Source organism: Helianthus annuus, chromosome 6 (assembly GCF_002127325.2).
Source record: "Helianthus annuus cultivar XRQ/B chromosome 6, HanXRQr2.0-SUNRISE, whole genome shotgun sequence".
In the NCBI taxonomy this organism is placed as follows: domain Eukaryota; kingdom Viridiplantae; phylum Streptophyta; class Magnoliopsida; order Asterales; family Asteraceae; genus Helianthus; species Helianthus annuus.
In genome coordinates this window covers 47552068-47574419 of record NC_035438.2, presented here as the reverse complement: position 1 = coordinate 47574419, position 22352 = coordinate 47552068, and the positions used below count along the sequence as shown (strand labels likewise).

The 22352-nt window shown below is 41.6% G+C and overlaps 1 protein-coding gene across 1 annotated transcript; it reads right to left on the bottom strand.

The window, feature by feature from the left end:
• Window positions 1-21249: 21249 nt before the first annotated feature.
• On the bottom strand, window positions 21250-22039 carry LOC110944689 (leucine-rich repeat extensin-like protein 3). The gene is made up of 3 exons (XM_022186340.1): window positions 21898-22039; window positions 21554-21829; window positions 21250-21479 (listed from the first exon to the last, which is right to left on the bottom strand). The coding sequence occupies exons 1-3, from the start codon at window positions 22037-22039 to the stop codon at window positions 21250-21252; spliced, it is 648 nt and encodes a 215-aa protein (XP_022042032.1).
• Window positions 22040-22352: the final 313 nt, after the last annotated feature.

Below are 22352 nucleotides of genomic sequence, written 5' to 3'. Positions count from 1 at the left end.
TGTTTAAAAATTGTCAATCTTGGTTTAACTCTACAACCTATTGTAGATCCAATGGTTTTTTTTTTTTTTTTTTTTTTTTAGAAAAATGCTCGGAAAATCCATGTGGTTTGTCTGTTTTTCATCTTTAGTCCATAACTTTCTAAAATTATACCTATAGTCCTCAATTTTTTTAATTTTATTCCCGGATAGTCCCTGACGTGGATGGGGGTTAGTTTTTGATGTTAGGTGCGTGTGAAATGACAAAAATACCCTTGCTGTCAAATGGTGTGTGTGGAAAATTAATGTGGGACCCATTTTTTATTTCCCTTACCTCCCCAAAACTCTGCAACTATATCGTCACCCACATCCACCATAACCACCACCTGCAACCACCTTCATTAAATCCAGCCCCATTTACTTACCATTCTTCACCGACGACCTGAATGCGATTTCCGACCTCATCATAAACGATGACATGCAACTATGTACCTATTTTTTGTGAAATCTACTGTACAGTGATAAGATAACACAAAATGCAGCTAAAGAATAAAACAACAATCAAAATCATAAATCTTGAAAATAAAATGTAAATAAAAAAGGAGAATAATTTGCGTAAAGAACCCTAATTTATGATTAAATCCCTTCTTTTTAAGGTATCCTTAAAAGCAAATAATCCATAAAAGAATTATAGGAATCTAAGAAATCACAATAAAGTCATCGAGATTCATAAAAAACGTAAGTTAACACAAACAAACCAGACAACATACCATTGAAGAACTCTCCGGCATTCTAATTGGGTTGTACCAACGCCGGGAAGGTTGACGGTGGAGGTAGTGTTGATGTTTGAGAATGGAGGTGGTCTTGCAGTGGTGTGTGGGGAAGGTTGATGGCGGTGGTGTTGTTGATGTTTGCGAGTGGAGGTGTTCTTACAATGGTGTGTGTGGAAGATTTATGGTGGTGGCGATGGAGAGAAGGTGAGAGAGGGAGGTGTAAAATGAGATGAGAATGAGGAAGCAGAGAAAAAAAAGAGAGAAAGGGGTGGGGGTGGGGTTGTTTTTTTTGTTTTTATAGTTGGTAGGTCCCACAAGTATATATAATATATATGTACTTAATTAATTTATTTTGTTTAGTATTAAGGGCAATTTTGTCATTTCACACGCACCTAACACCAAAAACTAACCCTCATTCACGTCAGGTACTATCCGGAAACGAAATTAAAAAAATTGGGGACTATAGGTGTAATTTTAGAAAGTTGGGAACTAAAGGTGAAAAATGAGCAAACCACAGGGACTGTCCGAGCATTTTTCTCTTTTTTCACTTTAATGGATAATAATGCGCTTTTAATTTTTTTATTTTTTAGAGTAAAATGTCATTCTAGTATCTGTGGTTTGGGTTATTTTGTCACTTTAGTCTAAATGTTTCATTTATAGTCTATGGGTCCAAAAAGTTTTTAGCGTTGCCATTTTAGTCCAACTGAGTTAACCATCCAATGACCTCTGTTAGTCAGGGGCACTTTTGTCATTTCCAATTACTTTTATTTAAAGCTTTTATTAAACTCACCTTATATAGAGATGAGTTAAAATGAAAACTGTAACACCCCGTGTTTTCCCAAGAGTCAAAGTCAAAGTCAAGAGTTGACTGTTATTGGAATTAAAGATTAATAAAGATTAATTTCATTTTAGTTTCATTTTGATTTTCATATTATTTGGAGTAAGTGTTGTATAATCAAACTAATCGGCTGATAATCGAACTGTGAATCAACGACCGACTGTGAATGACAGGAAGTAACAATGCAATAAAGCTAATCAATCAATAACCAAGGTGAATCGAATCAATCATCAAGCTCAAGTGTGGGGATTTTAGTACTTTTTATACGTGTGTGTGTGCCTTATGTGTTACTTGTGCATGTTTACTTTTATGTTAAGTGTGTGGTGAATCAATCAAATCAATCAAGACTCAAAGGTGAATCAAACTCAATGGAAATCGAACCCGAAATGGTTGTAAGGATGCTCGTATGTTAGATATAGTAGTTGAGACTAAAAGTAATTTGATTAGGAATTCTATCATTCTCAAATCATCGTTCGTCGAAGTCGAAATATCAAAAATCGTCGCGAAACACTCTAAACCAGGCAAGCCGATCGAACAGGGCAACCTGATCGAACAGGCAAGCCGATCGAACAGGGCAACCTGATCGAACAGGCTAGCCGATCGAACAGGCTGTTCGATCGGACAGCTGCTCGATCAGGGATGCTGTTCGATCAGCTGACCCTTTCCTCTTTTGGAAGCCTATAAATAGGGCTGTCCTTGTCAAACTTTCCACTTTTGGAAAAGCTCTGACCGACCAGCCTCTTCTTCTCACTAAATCTCAGATTTCTCTCAAACCGGTAAGTATTTCGCTCTAATCCTTGTACGTTTTTGTTCATTAATCGATTCTACATCTTTCTATCTTTCAAAACTTGGATTTCAACCATGAAATCACCAAGATCTAGGTGTTCTTGAGTGATGTCATCATGGTGTTCTTGGTGTTCATCAAGAACTTCATGTTCTTGACTTCATTCAACCATGAATAAGCTAGATCTAACCGATTTCCACATCAATAACTTAAAATCTACCAAAGATCTTAACATTTCACGGTGGAAAAGGATTGGAAGATGGGTTTTCATCTATCTTTCAACTCTTTTACACTCAAAAAGGTGAAAACGAGACTTGAACCGATTTACAAATCAACCTAAACAAACACATGGTTCAAGATTCGGGTTTTACCGAGAGATATACCGATTTCGGGTAGAACGTTAAACTTAAGTTCCAAACCGCCTCTGGCCGAGCTTGGGTGATTCCTGCTCGAGTCAGTAGACTAAGTAGGGACTTCAGCTTTGTGGTTCAACTCGTAGTCAAAATATCTCTAAAACATCAACAATTAACGGGAATAACCAAGTGTTAAGTGATAGGTTAACCGAATCGAGTAGCTGGCCGAACGGCTAGGCTGTTCGATCGAACAGCCCAACCGAACGACTATGCCAGCCGATCGACTAGGCTAACCGATCGACTAGCACTTAGTCCCACAAACTCATGAAGTGTAGTATTGACGAGGTACTGTTCGATCGACTACGCCACTCGATTGTAATCATTACTGCTCGAATCATGAGATACTATACTTCAAAACACTTAGACTTTTCGAAACATTGGAATGTCACCCGATCGAGCATGCCAACCGATCGAGTGACATATTTGAAAACAATGAAGTGCTAGCCGATCGGTTGGGCTAACCGATCGAACAGCCGTTCGATCGGCCAACTTGAAAGGTAGTACAAACCATCATACACAAACACATCCTTCACATCAAAGGAAGAAACAATCCACTTGAAGGAACCAGCCGATCGAGCCAGCCGGCCGATCGAATGGATGTTCGAACGGACTTTCAAACCAATCGAACAGCCCACTCGATCGAACTGCTGTCCGATCGAATGGCCTACTCGATCCAAGTACATTGTTTACTTTTTCCGCGTTACTCATCGTTGTGTTATCGAACTATTCAGGCTAACCTATTCTCAGTGCTCCTTTCAATCCACAACCAACCACTGTGAGTATACTCGATCCCTTTTTGCTTCCAGCACTTTTGGGTGTTACATACGTAATCTATCAAATTCACAAACAACACAAACTATTTGAACGCTAACCTACTTGCATGTATTACTTGTCTAAATGAATGCTGTTTATTATGTTTACACGTGGAGTGCTATCTGCCTGCTTTAGCAACGTAGTACTATAGTTTGGACTCAGCACCCGTTCACACGGGGGTTGCTAAGGACAATTACTTGCATGGATTACGGTGGTAATCATGTATTGCGAACTGTCTCGGACAGTCAACTTGAAGTCATTGGTATCGATGGTCCCATGTTGATAATTTACATGCATCGTTTGCCCTTGTGTACGTGCTTGGTTATGCGTAAACTTTTCGAACTTTATATGCTATATCAAACTTGTGTACTCACCTTTACATTATATGTATTGACTTTTATTTTAACGTATGTGACAGGTGTTTAAGCTACTAGCGTGCTAGGGAAGCGAGGCAATAATAAGCTTCTAGGAGCCTGTGACCTTAGGACAGTGTCCATATACCTGCTCCAGGGCCATAATTATCTGTAGATCTTGTACTGGCACCTGTAGTCAGTAAGATCTATAGTTAGCCGTCTAGAGGTCTTAAGACAATATTTAATTCGGTCTGTAATAATTAAGAATTTGAGTTGTCGGAACAGTTCCCATATTGTTTAGTTGATTTCTATGATAACTTGTTATTATTTGGGACACGGTATGGGACGTGTTATATAACTGAATTGTATGATAGTTGTTGTGGAAACTTCTGAACAATCTGTTTCGCTCAGTGCCGCGCCCCGATGATTCCGCCATCGGTTGGGGTGTGACAGATTGGTATCAGAGCCATAACTATAGGGAATTAGGTTAGACACGATCTAGTCCGGATCGCTGTCTTAGAGACCTATACTATAGTTAGGAACCAAGAGACCAAGTTTATGTGCTTATTTTATGTTGTTTCCTTCTATTCTATCATTACATCCGAACTCCGAGCCAAATTTCGTAATTTGGACGGGATTAGGAGTGAAACCCGCAAATTCCTGCCTAAATTACAAATCTTGCCAATTATTTTGTGCAATTTTCTATCAACAAACAGGGGAGAATTATACCAAATTAGGGCTGAAACCCATAATTTGATGAAAACTTTCCTCTAAAATTTTCTTAAAACAAGGAAGAAATTGCTGAGCTAGGGGTGAAACCCTAACCTTGGCAGTTATTCCGACTTTATTTCATCTCGCCAAGGCAATTGACGGACTCCAACGACCTGAACTCACGAGTATGGCCTAGAATGCGCATGCATAATGCCCAAGAATCGAGGCAGAAACATGTCCCCTAGAGTCGAAAGTGTCGACAAGTCAACTGTGAATAGTTAAATTGCCATGGTTAGTCAAAGTCTAGTAGCCGCAGACAATCCATTTTCCGATTTTGAGTGTTGCTTCGTTGATTTTATGTGATTTACTTGTTTACGTATTTTAAGATTCGTTGGTTACTCCATTTGTTATCAATCTGCGTGACCTTTGTTGCTATCCTATCTCGATTCAAATCCCTGTTGATGTGATCTAAACGAAACCCGTGTGCTATGCTACGCTATACGACTAAGTTAGACGATACAATGTGATGCTATCCGATATGCAAACGAACGACACTCGACATGTGACTATAGGGGTCTGTTTGGTATGTAGTAATGGAATGGGCAAAGGAATGGAATGGGTGAGGGAATGGAATGGGTGAGGGAATGAAATGAGTCATTACCATTCCATTGTCTTGTTTGGTTACCCTGTGAGAATGGAATTATACATTACTTTGTGTTGTTTGGTTGACGGAAAAAAGCAAATGAATGGAATGCACTTCATTGTAAATGACAAAAATACCCATGTCTTAAAATAAAAGAAGTTTACCAACTTTCACAAAATTTTCCGATTAAAAATTATAACAAATTTATAGTATAAAAATAGAATAAATTTAACTAACAAAATTCAAAATTCATTCAAAAGTTTCCAACCAAAAAAAAAAAAAAAATCATCCGATAAGCGTCAAATAAAAAAAATAAAAATCATCCAAAATTTGCAAACTTAAAAAAATAAACAATATTCCAAAAGTCATCTTATATCACGTCAAGCAATATATTCAAACATCTTCAAGCATGTTCTGTACCCATTCAAGCCTGCGATCTTCATCAACCTTAAAAAATATTACCATCAACTCCTCGTTTTGCGCGAGCTTACATACAGCCTTGTTACACTCCCGAGTAGTTAGACCTTCAACTTTATTCATCTCCGCAAAAAGATTGTTACGGAGTTCCTCTCTATTGCTCTCCGTTCCAAAAATTCTATTGAAAGTATCTGAAGCCCCCCTAATCTCTGCACCGATTATTTCTGCAGACTCTTTCAGGCTATTCATCAAAGGATCCCAACTGTTGCGCCTTTTTCTCTTTCGCTGGGTACTTGACTCTTCTCTAGAAGCATCATATGAAGGGTTGTTTAATGGTTGATTAACATCCATATCATCTAATCCTTCTCCGCCAGCTTCCGGTTCTTCTCTATTTATGTCTGATATAATATCAGCAGCTGTTTGGGCATCTCTTCCATTGGCCCGGTCCTTTCCAAATACATTACACAAGTCCCAGTAATGAGGGAATTTCTTTGTTCTCCATCTTGCTGCATTTTTGTGCACCTAACAAGCCACATCACCATGATTGAAGTTAAATGAGCTATAAAATTAATATATAGAAACAACAATTATAAAAAGATACAATCTAAAATGATTAGGCATTACCTGTACATAAGCTTGCCAAACAGGTTTGGGAGCGTCAAGCATGTCGTTATCGTAATCCCAACCAAAACCACTTGTATTATCCCATGCTAGCATATCATGTATCGCAGACCAGTCACTCTTCATTGTTTTTACGCGTGACTCTATATGTGGCTTTGCTTTTATGCCAGCTCCAGGAAGTAAGATTGCTAGTTGTCGCTCCACCGCATTGAAGAATCCAGGTTTAAACCCATTATCTGATTTGTAATTAGAACCTGAATTGAGCACATCAAGCATGGCTGCAACAAGCTTCTCATCTTCATCTTCATTCCATTTTTTTTTATTTTTTCCTGGCAGAGCTTCTTGATGCCGGTACTAAATCCAAGATTAAATATTCATTTGTTGGTTTATAATTTATAAAGTTCAAAATTCCCAGCCTTCAAGTTCAATTCTTTAAAAGTGTATGCATGTTATTCTCAGGTATTGCCAAATGACATGCTGGACTACCTGGATGCACCTGTACCATTTATTGTAACTTCTCAAGCTAGTACTTATTCTAATTATTCCAATGCTCAATTGTTAATATCATTAATTACCATTACATTACATAGTTAAATACTCAATCAACTCATCGCAAGCCTAAACGGTCTCGGTACACACTGCACAAAGCTTGAGCTCGGACTCATCGAAATGAGCTTATAAGGCTTGAGACTCGTGATAAAGGTCGTTTAAGCTCGGCTCATTTCATTTCTATCTTTTACCAATCCAATCCAATCCAATCCAATCCTAAGTAGGTCACAAGCAACCCGTTCATACCTCTAATTCTAATCACACAAACAGCCTGCAGTCGTAAGTTGCTGGCATGTCAACCCAAAACTGCAGCAACATATATAACTATAGTTGTACATGAAAATGGTCGAACACATCAGTGGCAACTATTTTCCCCATTTAATATTCTTTTGAGTGATAAAAAACAGGAACTAAAAATGGGTACCGGTACCGAAAATACCCGGTACGGGACAGTTTGGTACCGGTATTTGAGTGAAAATACCGGTACCATACCGGACCGATACCGAAAACTTCAAAAGCGGGTACCGAATTGGTACCGAAAATATTTCGGTTTGGTAAACGCTACCGGTACCCGGTACCATTTGCTCATCCCTTGTTCTAATGGCTCAACAAATTTGAAGCTATCAATTTTGTTTTCAATAGAAGCATAAACATTAAAACTATATTTTTACAATACAAAGAAATACTCTGTACTATGAACAACTAAAAAAGTGATACATGTTATTACTTGTGAGAGTGAATGGCTAATTTAATTAAGAGAGGAAGTTGAATAAATCAGGTTCAAGTGGTTTACCAGATTCGATGCAATGACATGTTCTATCAAAAGTAATACAAATATGACTGGTGATTTAGGGTTCTGTACTATGAACAAGAAACATGCTTACCACACAAAGTTATACATACAAATAAACAAATTCAACAGCAGCATGTGAGAGTTTGAGATGATTAAATCACAAGAAGTAAACAGGTTAATATACAATGAAAAAACATTTACCTGGTTTTGTGTTTGATGACGAAAATCCAAACAAGTAACTGGTGATTTAGGGCTCAAATGCTGAAGCTCTGCTTGCTGATGAAGATGAAAGAAATATATAACCAGAGATCCTTGATTAGAGGAAACGAATCAGCGAGGGAAAATAGGTGAGGATGAGGGCAAAATTGAGAAGTCTCTTATCTATTCCGAACGGAATGAAAAAAAAATAGGGGGGGTCGCTGGAATACTTTTTGCCATATTTAGAGGGAATGGAATAAGGTAAGTAATGGGTTATTCCTTTCCTTTTAGCAACCAAACATTCCTATTTGTATTACCCCTGAATGGTTAATTCCATTCCTTCTCTCATTACCTCATACCAAACACTACCTAGGTTTCTATTTTCTGACCGCCTCTGTGATAAAATTTCGTACGTGTTTAGGGAATTAAGTGCTCTATTTGCTTAATTGCTTATGTGCTCTAATTGCTTCTGTGCTTATATGCCTCTATGATTATGTGCTTATGTGTTTATATATGTTACGTGACGTGAGATGCGACGTGATTCTAAGCTTTAGTAAACTAAGACGTGCGAGATTCGAAATCGTTGTGTTGAGCCCTATGGCGATGTCTATTGCAGACCATGTCGTCATCATCAAGAACTCGCCAAAACCTTTCCCGTCAGGAAAAGAGAGACCGATGTCCCGCCAAGCTCATCTCAAGGTCTGTAGCAAAAGCTGTCAGCGAGGTGTACGAAAACACCAGCAAGTCATCGGAAGAATCCCGAACCCTCACTGAACCCAGCAAAGCTCCGTTCAGTTTCAAGCAATTTAAGGCATGTGGACCGAAGGAGTTCACCGGTGAAGAGGGCCCTACAGGCTTATTTCACTGGTTTGACTCTGTGGAAGTTACCCTTCGTCAAAGCGGATGCCCGGATCATCTTCGAACTCTCAATGCTACCGGTGTCTTCCAGTCGCGGGCATTAGACTGGTGGACAGCCGAAAGGAATAAGCGCGGGAACGACGCTGCCTACGAGCTGACGTGGGAGGAACTGAAGGCTATCATGCTGGACGAGTTCTGTCCTCCCCACGAACGCCAAAAGTTGGAGGATGAGTTCTGGACCATCAAGCAGAAGAAGGGCGACAACGCTGGTCTCACCGCCCGTTTCAAACAACTGAGCATTATCTGTCCAGACCAGGTCAAGACTCCCGAGATGACCATCAAGAAATACATCCGTGCTCTTCCGGATTGTGTTGCAGATTATGTGTTCGCCGCCAAACCCGCATCAATCGAGGAAACCTACCTACTCGCTGCCGAGATTAACGACAAGCGAGTTAAGGCTGGTATCTGGGATAAGCCATCCAAGTCGTTGCATCAAGTTACTACCGCATCAACCGACAACCCTACTGCTCAAGCCTCCAAGTCCTCGAGAAGAAGAAAGAAGAACAAGAGTTGCGCCGCCGCAACCAATGCTGCTCCTCTTCAGTCAGTACCGCCACAACAGCAGCAACCACAGCGCACTGCGCCAGTGATCAATGCGCCGCCGGCTAAGCGTGCGTACACCGGCCCCCACCCACTCTGTGCTACATGTTCTTATCATCACCCGGTGGGTGTGGCCTGTCGTTACTGTGCTCACTGCAACGTTTACGGGCATTTCACTGCGAATTGCCGCTATGGTCCTCGTCAAACGCAAGCTCAAGCCGCTGTTAACCAAGCCCTGCTACCTGCTCCTCAAGCTCCTCAAGCTGCACAGGCCCCGGTAAACAATGTTCGGACCTGCTTTGCATGTGGTGACCCTAACCATTTCGCAAATCGGTGCCCGAACAGAGTGGTGAAACAAGAAGCCCAACAACCCCAGCAACAACAACAGCAGCCTCAACAACAAGCCGCTCACGCCAGAACTTTCAACATCAATGCACGCCAGGCTCAAGCTGATAACAACGTGGTCAATGGTACGTTCCTCGTGAATGGTATATATGCATCATGTTTGTTTGATACTGGAGCCGATAACTGCTTTGTGTCATTTGAATTTGAGAAACTTCTTAGACGTAAGCGCTCTTATCTTTCGTCACCCTTCGAAGTAGAAGTCGCTACCGGAAGAACCATTGCTGTCAATTCTGTGCTCCGTGATTGTACTCTCGAGCTCAACAATCATATATTCCCGATTAATCTCATTCCGATGCATCTCAGAAGTTTCGATGTCATAGTAGGCATGGATTTTCTTCGTGAAAACCGTGCTGAAGTTGTGTGTTCCGATAAGATGATTCGTTTTGTGCTAGCTAGTGGTGATATTCTATGTGTTTATGGTGAAACTACTGCAAAAGATCTCAAGCTCATGTCCTGTCTTCAAGCTCGCAAATATCTCCGCAAGGAATATCGAGCCTTCTTGGCCAACATTGTTGTAGCAGAGACGGACAAGAAAAGGAAAGTTGAAGTCAAGGATGTTCCTGTTGTCCGAGAATTTCCTCAGGTGTTCCCTGATGATCTTCCTGGATTACCTCCAAGTCGTGATATCGACTTTCGAATCGACCTTATTCCAGGAGCCAACCCAGTGGCCAAAGCTCCGTATCGACTCGCTCCATCTGAGATGCGAGAACTCTCAAACCAACTCCAAGAGTTACTTGAAAAAGGCTTCATTCGCCCGAGCACTTCTCCATGGGGCGCACCAGTCCTTTTCGTCAAAAAGAAGGACGGGTCGTTCCGAATGTGCATCGATTACCGGGAATTGAACAAGCTGACCATCAAGAACCGATACCCCTTACCAAGAATCGATGATCTGTTTGACCAATTACAAGGTGCCCAGTGTTTCTCCAAGATTGATCTACGTTCAGGCTACCATCAGTTGCGGATTCAAGAGGAAGACATACCCAAAACCGCTTTTCGAACCCGATACGGCCACTACGAATTTGTTGTCATGCCTTTTGGTTTGACCAACGCACCCGCGGTCTTTATGGATCTGATAAATCGCGTGTGTAAACCGTTCTTAGACCGTTTCGTCATTGTATTTATCGACGATGTCCTGATCTATTCCAGATCGAGGGCCGAACATGCACAGCATTTGCGATTGGTTCTCGAGTTGCTTCAGGGAAACCAACTCTACGCCAAGTTCTCCAAGTGTGAGTTCTGGTTGGAGGAGGTTCAATTTCTGGGTCATATTGTGAATAGTCGGGGTATACACGTTGATCCTGCAAAGATTGAGGCAGTCAAGGGATGGGTTACGCCAAAGAATCCGTCAGAAGTTCGCTCTTTTCTCGGATTAGCCGGTTACTACCGGCGATTCATCGAAGGATTCTCAAAGATTGCTGTACCACTTACCTCCCTTACTCATAAAGACAAGCCTTTTGTGTGGGGAACCGCGCAGGAGACTGCTTTCCAAACCCTCAAACACATGCTGTGCCATGCACCAGTTCTTACACTGCCGGACGGAAGCGATGACTTCGTTGTCTATTGTGATGCTTCAAACCTTGGACTTGGCTGTGTTCTCATGCAACGAGACAAGGTTATAGCTTACGCATCTCGACAGCTCAAAATCCACGAGAAGAACTATACAACCCATGACCTCGAGCTAGGCGCAGTTGTCTTTGCCTTAAAGATTTGGCGACACTACCTGTACGGTACAAAGTGTACGATCTTCACCGATCACAAGAGCTTACAACATATCTTTAACCAGAGAGAACTCAATATGCGTCAACGCCGATGGGTAGAACTTCTCAACGATTACGACTGTGAGATCCGTTATCACCCAGGCAAGGCGAATGTAGTTGCAGACGCCCTCAGCAGAAAGAATTACGTGATAGGTGTTCGAAACATCCAGGCTCAGTATAACCTCGAAGCTCTCATCCGCGAAGCACAACACGCTTGCTTTAACGAGCGTACGTTGAAGAAAGAACGAATCTATCACGATGGAACTCAGCTCGTGAGCAAAGCCAATGGGATATTCTATTATCTGGACCGAATCTGGGTTCCGAGGAGGACAGATTTGCGAAAGATCATCATGAACGAAGCCCACAAATCCCGATATTCCATTCACCCCGGTGCGGACAAAATGTACCAGGACCTTCGCTACAAGTACTGGTGGCCTGGGATGAAAAGGGATATTGCTCTATATGTTGGTAGCTGTTTAACTTGTGCAAGAGTCAAGGCTGAACACCAAAGACCGTCAGGCTTACTCGAACAACCGCCGATACCCGTATGGAAGTGGGAAAGCATAGCTATGGATTTCATAACTAAGCTTCCGACCACGCCATCAGGTCACGACAGTATTTGGGTTATAGTCGACCGTCTAACCAAATCAGCCCACTTTCTGCCAATACGAGAAGACTATAAGGTGGCCAAGCTAGCCCAAATCTACACCGACGAGATCATTAAGAATCATGGTACGCCTCGAGACATCATTTCTGATCGCGACGCTCGGTTTACATCGAGATTGTGGGAAACTTTTCAAGCAGCTCTGGGTACGACGCTGAATTTGAGTACCGCATTCCACCCGCAAACCGACGGGCAGACTGAAAGAACGATTCGTACTATTGAAGACATGCTCCGGGCGTGTGTTATCGATTTTGGTGGTAGTTGGAGCAAACACCTACCGTTGGTCGAATTTTCGTACAATAATAGCTATCACTCCAGCATCGAAATGGCACCTTTCGAAGCCTTGTATGGTAGGAGATGTCGCTCGCCTATTGTATGGCACGAGGTCGGTCATTCACAATTGACTGGGCCCGAGATTCTGCAAGAAACGACTGACAAGATCCACCAGATAAGGGAAAACTTGGTGAAGGCCCGGGACAGACAAAAGATGTACGCCGATAAACGACGCAGGCCCCGCGAATTTGCAGTTGGCGACTACGTGCTCCTAAAGGTATCCCCTTGGAAGGGAGTAGTCCGATTCGGCAAAAGAGGGAAACTTGCGCCTCGATTTGTTGGACCTTTTAAGATTCTGGAAAGGATCGGTAAAGTTGCCTACAAACTCGAATTACCGGAGGAACTCAGCAATGTCCACCCGACTTTCCATATTTCAAACCTTCGAAAATGCGTAGCCGACCACGACGCGATAATACCACTCGACGATCTTCAGGTCAATGAGACGCTACACTTCGTGGAAAAGCCTGTCGAAATCATGGACCGACAGACCAAGCAACTCAGACGCTCTCGCATTCCTATTGTAAAAGTACGATGGGAAGGCAAACGAGGCGCGGAGTTCACTTGGGAACTCGAAAGTGACATGAAGGCCAAGTACCCGCAGTTGTTCAGATAGATCTGAAGCATCAAATTGGTAAAATCACACGGTGATGTACGGTTCTCGGCCTAATTTCGGGACGAAATTCCCTAAAGGAGGGGAGACTGTAACACCCCGTGTTTTCCCAAGAGTCAAAGTCAAAGTCAAGAGTTGACTGTTATTGGAATTAAAGATTAATAAAGATTAATTTCATTTTAGTTTCATTTTGATTTTCATATTATTTGGAGTAAGTGTTGTATAATCAAACTAATCGGCTGATAATCGAACTGTGAATCAACGACCGACTGTGAATGACAGGAAGTAACAATGCAATAAAGCTAATCAATCAATAACCAAGGTGAATCGAATCAATCATCAAGCTCAAGTGTGGGGATTTTAGTACTTTTTATACGTGTGTGTGTGCCTTATGTGTTACTTGTGCATGTTTACTTTTATGTTAAGTGTGTGGTGAATCAATCAAATCAATCAAGACTCAAAGGTGAATCAAACTCAATGGAAATCGAACCCGAAATGGTTGTAAGGATGCTCGTATGTTAGATATAGTAGTTGAGACTAAAAGTAATTTGATTAGGAATTCTATCATTCTCAAATCATCGTTCGTCGAAGTCGAAATATCAAAAATCGTCGCGAAACACTCTAAACCAGGCAAGCCGATCGAACAGGGCAACCTGATCGAACAGGCAAGCCGATCGAACAGGGCAACCTGATCGAACAGGCTAGCCGATCGAACAGGCTGTTCGATCGGACAGCTGCTCGATCAGGGATGCTGTTCGATCAGCTGACCCTTTCCTCTTTTGGAAGCCTATAAATAGGGCTGTCCTTGTCAAACTTTCCACTTTTGGAAAAGCTCTGACCGACCAGCCTCTTCTTCTCACTAAATCTCAGATTTCTCTCAAACCGGTAAGTATTTCGCTCTAATCCTTGTACGTTTTTGTTCATTAATCGATTCTACATCTTTCTATCTTTCAAAACTTGGATTTCAACCATGAAATCACCAAGATCTAGGTGTTCTTGAGTGATGTCATCATGGTGTTCTTGGTGTTCATCAAGAACTTCATGTTCTTGACTTCATTCAACCATGAATAAGCTAGATCTAACCGATTTCCACATCAATAACTTAAAATCTACCAAAGATCTTAACATTTCACGGTGGAAAAGGATTGGAAGATGGGTTTTCATCTATCTTTCAACTCTTTTACACTCAAAAAGGTGAAAACGAGACTTGAACCGATTTACAAATCAACCTAAACAAACACATGGTTCAAGATTCGGGTTTTACCGAGAGATATACCGATTTCGGGTAGAACGTTAAACTTAAGTTCCAAACCGCCTCTGGCCGAGCTTGGGTGATTCCTGCTCGAGTCAGTAGACTAAGTAGGGACTTCAGCTTTGTGGTTCAACTCGTAGTCAAAATATCTCTAAAACATCAACAATTAACGGGAATAACCAAGTGTTAAGTGATAGGTTAACCGAATCGAGTAGCTGGCCGAACGGCTAGGCTGTTCGATCGAACAGCCCAACCGAACGACTATGCCAGCCGATCGACTAGGCTAACCGATCGACTAGCACTTAGTCCCACAAACTCATGAAGTGTAGTATTGACGAGGTACTGTTCGATCGACTACGCCACTCGATTGTAATCATTACTGCTCGAATCATGAGATACTATACTTCAAAACACTTAGACTTTTCGAAACATTGGAATGTCACCCGATCGAGCATGCCAACCGATCGAGTGACATATTTGAAAACAATGAAGTACTAGCCGATCGGTTGGGCTAACCGATCGAACAGCCGTTCGATCGGCCAACTTGAAAGGTAGTACAAACCATCATACACAAACACATCCTTCACATCAAAGGAAGAAACAATCCACTTGAAGGAACCAGCCGATCGAGCCAGCCGGCCGATCGAATGGATGTTCGAACGGACTTTCAAACCAATCGAACAGCCCACTCGATCGAACTGCTGTCCGATCGAATGGCCTACTCGATCCAAGTACATTGTTTACTTTTTCCGCGTTACTCATCGTTGTGTTATCGAACTATTCAGGCTAACCTATTCTCAGTGCTCCTTTCAATCCACAACCAACCACTGTGAGTATACTCGATCCCTTTTTGCTTCCAGCACTTTTGGGTGTTACATACGTAATCTATCAAATTCACAAACAACACAAACTATTTGAACGCTAACCTACTTGCATGTATTACTTGTCTAAATGAATGCTGTTTATTATGTTTACACGTGGAGTGCTATCTGCCTGCTTTAGCAACGTAGTACTATAGTTTGGACTCAGCACCCGTTCACACGGGGGTTGCTAAGGACAATTACTTGCATGGATTACGGTGGTAATCATGTATTGCGAACTGTCTCGGACAGTCAACTTGAAGTCATTGGTATCGATGGTCCCATGTTGATAATTTACATGCATCGTTTGCCCTTGTGTACGTGCTTGGTTATGCGTAAACTTTTCGAACTTTATATGCTATATCAAACTTGTGTACTCACCTTTACATTATATGTATTGACTTTTATTTTAACGTATGTGACAGGTGTTTAAGCTACTAGCGTGCTAGGGAAGCGAGGCAACAATAAGCTTCTAGGAGCCTGTGACCTTAGGACAGTGTCCATATACCTGCTCCAGGGCCATAATTATCTGTAGATCTTGTACTGGCACCTGTAGTCAGTAAGATCTATAGTTAGCCGTCTAGAGGTCTTAAGACAATATTTAATTCGGTCTGTAATAATTAAGAATTTGAGTTGTCGGAACAGTTCCCATATTGTTTAGTTGATTTCTATGATAACTTGTTATTATTTGGGACACGGTATGGGACGTGTTATATAACTGAATTGTATAATAGTTGTTGTGGAAACTTCTGAACAATCTGTTTCGCTCAGTGCCGCGCCCCGATGATTCCGCCATCGGTTGGGGTGTGACAAAAACCACCCTCAATTGCGAAAACCGTATAAACCACTTTTTCACCATTGATCTTTTGAGATTGATGGTTGACACATCCCGATATTTCCACATATTACCGGTGGGCCCGGTGGGGAGTATCGTGACGTAGTTGATATCATCATTGTCAATACACACAATATAATAGCACAGTGGAAGGCTTGGTGAATAACCTATTACAAACCATAATGTCTGAGTGTTCGAGTAAATGAAAATACAAACTGGAATGTAATAAGATCCACAGGCGGATCATAAAAAGTACAAAGAAACAAAATAACAGACTTCAGGTATCTATGGATTTGCAAGATCCTCTTAAGACACCTAATAGCTCCAGTCTATTACGAGAGGTACCTGTCAATCAGTCTTTGGAAAATACGTCAGTATAAACTGGTAAATACAATTAACTGACTCTTTTTGAAAACATTTATGAAAATTGATTTAAGTGCACATGGCACAAACCTTTTATAACTTGGGACAATTATTTAAAATAATCTTGTATACAGATTTATATGTTTGTCATACAATTGGGGCCGGTTAGAAGCCGGTTGTGATTAACCGACTCACCACTTATAGAACCCACAAAGGAGTTATCCCCAACATGTGGGTTTATATTTTAGCATTTGCATCTGTCAGGTGTATGCCTACACCCCGTGCATAGGTCGTGGTCATTTTCAAATGAAATGAGCCGAGGATATCTAGGACACGGTCGAATTAACCCCCAATGTTCATGTTATCAAACAAAACAGATTAAAGCGGGTTATGCAATTTATTAATCACAATCCGATTAAATGATTTTATACCCGACCAAGTGGTATTATTATAATACCATATCCCAAGCCCGTATAAGGGAAAATAAGTTAAAAGTATTTACCTGAGCTAAAGTGAAAGATAACTCAGTAGTACAATCCAAAAGCTTCTTGATAGTACCTTCTACTGGATGCTACTAATCTGCATGAAAGGTTTAATAACCTATTAGGATGCTAACGGGTCTTTAGCTAAGTCAAAGACTTAGACCGGCTAGCTAAGCTTCTTGGAGAATTACATCTCGAAGTCCTCCATGAATAGGAACCCAAATTCTTCCATTCATTCTGAGAATGCCATCCTTGCCAGGTGCTAACTGCTCAGCAGTTACACCTAACTTTTCGTTTGGAAGGTTAACCTCCAAAACAACATCTTTCTATGCAGCTAATAGTCTTTCATTTAGACTATTCTTCAGCTCAATGCTCTTGGCATTGATCCTGATCGGTTTAACTCTTTCCTTTTGGCTTAGAGCATCAGCGACCACGTTCGCTTTACCTGGATGGTAGCGAATTTCGCAATCATAGTCATTCAGAGTTTCCATCCAACGGCGTTGTCTCATATTGAGCTCTTTCTGATTGAACAGATGTTGGAGACTTTTGTAATTCGAGTAGATCACACATTTGGTTCCATATAAACAATGTCTCCACAACTTTAATGCGAATACAACGGCACCCAATTCCAAATCATGGGTGGTATAATTCTTTTCATGCACCTTCAGTTGTCTTGATGCATAGGCAATCACTTGCCACGCTGCATAAGTATACATCCCATGCCGGTGTGTGAAGCATCACAATATACAACAAATTCTTCAATTCCTTCGGGTAAGGTCAATACCGGAGCATTGCTCAACTTTTGCTTAAGAATCTCAAAAGATTCTTGTTGCTTTGGACCCCAATCAAATTTCACATTCTTGCGGGTCAAAGAAGTTAATGGTGCAGCTATCCTTAAGAAGTTTTCAATGAATCTTCTATAATATCCAGCTAAACCCAGAAAGCTGCGAATTTTTGTAGGCGTCTTTGGTGCTTCCCAATTCATAATGGCTTCTATCTTGGCGGGATCAACTTGGATGCCATGTTCGCTAACAACATGTCCAAGAAATTAGACTTCGCGAAGCCAGAATTCGCATTTGGAGAATTTAGCATACAACTTCTCCTGTTGAAGCAATCCAAAGATACATCGAAGGTGCTTCTCGTGATCAACTTGGCTACGAGAGTAGATAAGTATGTCGTCTATAAATACAATGACAAACTTATCTAAATATGGTTTGCAAACTCTATTCATGAGGTCCATGAATGCTGCTGGCGCATTAGTGAGCCCAAAAGGCATCACTAAGAACTCAAAATGTCCATACCTCGTCCTGAATGCTGTCTTAGGCACATCTTCAGTTCTTACTTTAAGTTGCTGATACCCAGATCTCAAATCAATCTTCGAGAAAAAGCTCGCCCCTTGGAGCTGATCAAATAAGTCATCGATCCTGGGTAAAGGATAACGATTCTTGATTGTCACCTTATTCAATTCACGGTAATCAATGCATAAGCGCATTGATCCGTCCTTCTTTTTCACAAACAGTATTGGAGCTCCCCAAGGTGAAGAGCTGGGTTGAATGAAACCTTTATCCAGTAAGTCGTCTAATTGAGTTCTAAGCTCTTTCATTTCAGTAGGCGCTAAACGATAAGGAGCTCGTGCAATAGGCGCATATCCTGGAAGAATGTCTATCCTGAACTCTACTTGCCTCTCTGGAGGTAATCCAGGTAATTCATCAGGGAAGATATCAGGATATTCAGAAATGATCAGAATGTCTTCAATCTTAGGCTTCGGATCATTTACAGTCACTTGTGCCATGTAAATGACACATCCACTCTTCAAACACTGCGACACCTTGAGAATAGACACATTGCTGGACAACCCATATTGCGTATCTCCTTGAATAGTGACAGATTCACCAGAAGGGGTTTTGATAATAACTAGCTTTTTATCACAGGCAATTTGGGCTCGGTTATGCGACAACCAATCCATGCCTAAAACTATATCAAACCCAGCCAATTTCATTGGCAAGAGGGATAGCGGGATAGAATGATTCTTAATGGATATAGAACATCCATCAAGAAGAGTGGAAGCTGTTTCTAAGGTACCATCGGCAAGCTCTACCTCATATTTTATGTCTAGAGTCTTAATAGGTAAATTCATTATCTTATAGAACTTATGGTCTACAAAAGACTTATCAGCACCGGAATTAAATAAGACTCTAGCATAATTATTATTGATGAGGAAGGTACCGGTTATGACGTTCTCGTCGTTCACCGCTCCCCTCGCGTTCATCTGAAAAACTCTTGCATTGTTTTTCTTCGCCTCCTTGGGCTTCTTAGCATTCTTGGGGCAATTGGTTTTGATGTGCCCCTTTTCATTGCAACCATAGCAGGTTGCATCCTTGATATTTTGGCACTCAACAGACTTGTGCCCTTTCTTTTTGCAGATCCCACATGGTTTGGCCTGTGGGTCTTGGTTGCACTTTCCAAAGTGCCTTTTGTGACATATCTTGCACCTGGGCCTATCATTTGACTGCCCCTTTTTGGAACCAGAGTTCCCTTTGACCTTTTTGTTCGACTGAGGAGACTTGTCTTCCTCTCTTTTCCTCTTCCCTTCATCGGTAACTTTCTTCGCCTTGCTCCTCACAACATCCAGAGTGAGGGACAAAGATAGATCCACAACAGATCTATAAGTGGTTGGCTTAGAGGCCTTAACATTCCCTTTTACTTCAGGGGCCAAACTACCGATGAAATGCGCAATGCGTTTGGGTTCAGGAGTGACTAAATATGGCACAAGCCTTGACATTGAGTTGAAGCAAGTCACATAGGATCTACAATCCAAATCCTTCATCACTAAGGTGAGGAAATCAGTCTCTATCCGTTCGACTTCGTGCTGAGGGCAATAGGTGTCCTTAACCAAATCAACAAACTTGTTCCATGAAAGATTGTACAAAGGAACCTTCCCAGTGGCTTGCACTAATGCTTTCCACCAAGTGAGGGCATCGCCCTTGAAGGATTGTGACACAAATTTCACTATATCCTCTTTAGCACATCCGCTGATGTCTATCACAGTCTCCATCTCGTCCAACCATTTCATGCAATCGATTGCTCCCATTTCTCCTGTAAAATCCCTCAGCTTACAGGAGACAAAGTACTTATAGGTACAACCCTTGGTGTACCTGGGAGTCGGCTCGAGGACAATCTGCCTCTTGGGCTCACTACCCTGATTAGATGAGTGTTGAGACTCACTTTTCTTATGAGTATGAGATTGAGAATGGGACTTTGAATGAGTTTGAGACCGAACAACACTTGGCTCTTTAAATTTAGCATCCACCGCCTGAGTAACTGCTGTGGTGATCATTGCTTGCAGTTCGGCACCAGTGATATTAATCCTGGTGTTGTTGCCTTCTGCAGGATGACTGTTTGCTTCATCCGAGCCAGCCATTTTTGAATACTATATCAAAAAATGATGATATTTAAATTATATAGTATATCATCGCATTGATGATCAAACGGTCATGGTATTATTAAACCATATAGACCATTTTAAATAAATTAATCAAATTATAATTTGCCTAGGCTACAACAGAACCATAATAAGCAATTTATAGGATATAATCCTTTATATTATTCGACAGAGGATATAAATCATATTTGTCAATGTCATGGAAGACATTTTTATTTAGCACAAGGCTCGTCTCAAAGGACATTTAGATGGCACAAAAGGCCTTGTCACTAGGACGATTAAATCATAACCAACGATCTTTTGGATCATTGATCTTTTAAGGGTTGAACATAGTTCATCGCCTTTTTGACAAGAAGTTTATAAATAAAACTATCATTGTCATTGTTACACCTTTGCTTATAAGCATACATCTCAAATGGATGTTTTGGTGTATACATCATATTGATGTTTATTTGCCATGATTCACATTGATCATAAAGGCTGTATGTAAGTGACTTGGAAGACCCAGGTACATTTGGAAGCTTGTGTGGTTTCTCGTACCGCACAGCTAGGAATGTTAACATGTTTTTCAGATGTTAACAAGAATTTATTGTCTTAAAAAGGTTATACCATCATAGCCATTTTAATAATTTGGCTAGGTTATACCTCTAAGAAAATTTCTTTGGCAGATCAATAAAATTGTAATGATAAGGCATGATGATGTATTAAAGTACATAATTAAAATTCAAAGAAATTTCATTAAACATTAAACTACTACAAGTGCCCTAAACGGGTCTTAAAAGAACACATTGCCCACGCAGGGGCTACAGAAATAGAAATAAGTCCTCACAGGGACCAAGTACTGAAAATAAGATGTCCTCGCAGGGACTTGATTGAAAAACAATACAAAATAAGGTAAACAACTTCCTACTTCTTCTTTCCTTTAATAAGGCTCGCAAGGCCCTTGGGGAAGCTATTATGTTGCTTCTTGGTTTTGTTTGCCTCATGCTCAACCCTATCTAACCTTTCCAGGATCTCCTGGGTTTGCTGCTGCTGGGGAGGAAGAGGTTGCTGGTAAGGCGGGTATTGATAACCCTGCACCAGGTATCCAGTTGGATAAACTGGAGGATAAGAAGAAGGGTAAAGATGAGGGTATTCTGCAGCCGTAAGGTACGGATCATGAGTTCCATAATCTGATGGATATCCCGGTAGGTTTTCAAAAGGGTTGTACCCAGAAGAACCGTCGGGATTGGGTTGTCGAAACTCATTGGCGGTGGAGGTGGTGCATAAGAAACTGGTGGAGGATCGTTCTCCAGCATTGCGTTTGAGGGTCCACCCATTTGGGGGTCCTCGGGAATAGGAGGGTAAGAACTTGAACCCTGAGGAGAACTGAAACGAGGTCCTCCTCGCATGGATATCCACGCATTCCTCATTCGCCTCGGAGGCTCGGGAGGTGGCTGAGGTGGCTGTTGAGGCGGCTCCTCAACAGGAAGTGGTGGAGGTGAAACTGCTTGAAGCTAGGGTTCAACCAAAGGTGGTTGAGCAGAAGAGTTATGGTACGAAGGAGTAAAGTACCAATCATACGCGACCATCCTCTCTTGTATGAATCGGGCCCACGATTCGGTGATCCCTGAAATGGGGAACCGCTTGAGATGCTAATTGGGTGGCCCGGTGTTCCGGTTTGCATTTCTGGGTCTGGGTCGTCGTCCATCTCCATTTCCTGAGAAAAGTGATCCTTAGGGCCCAAAGGGTTGTAGCCCAAAAAGTCGTTGACATAATCATTCGGATTAAACTGTGCCGGGGAGTAGGTAGAATCCGAATGGTGGAAGGAATGAGAGTGCAACGAATGGTAAGACTGGTGAGACTCATGGGAGTGATGGGAGTGTTGAGAATGTTGCGAATGCTGGGGCTCGTCTGGAACAGGCGGCCCGAAAGATGGATGGAATGAAGGAGACGAGCTCAACGAGATAGAATGTCTCACTGGCTCGAAAGATTGACCCCAATGGTCACGGGAGTCAGAACTGGAAAAT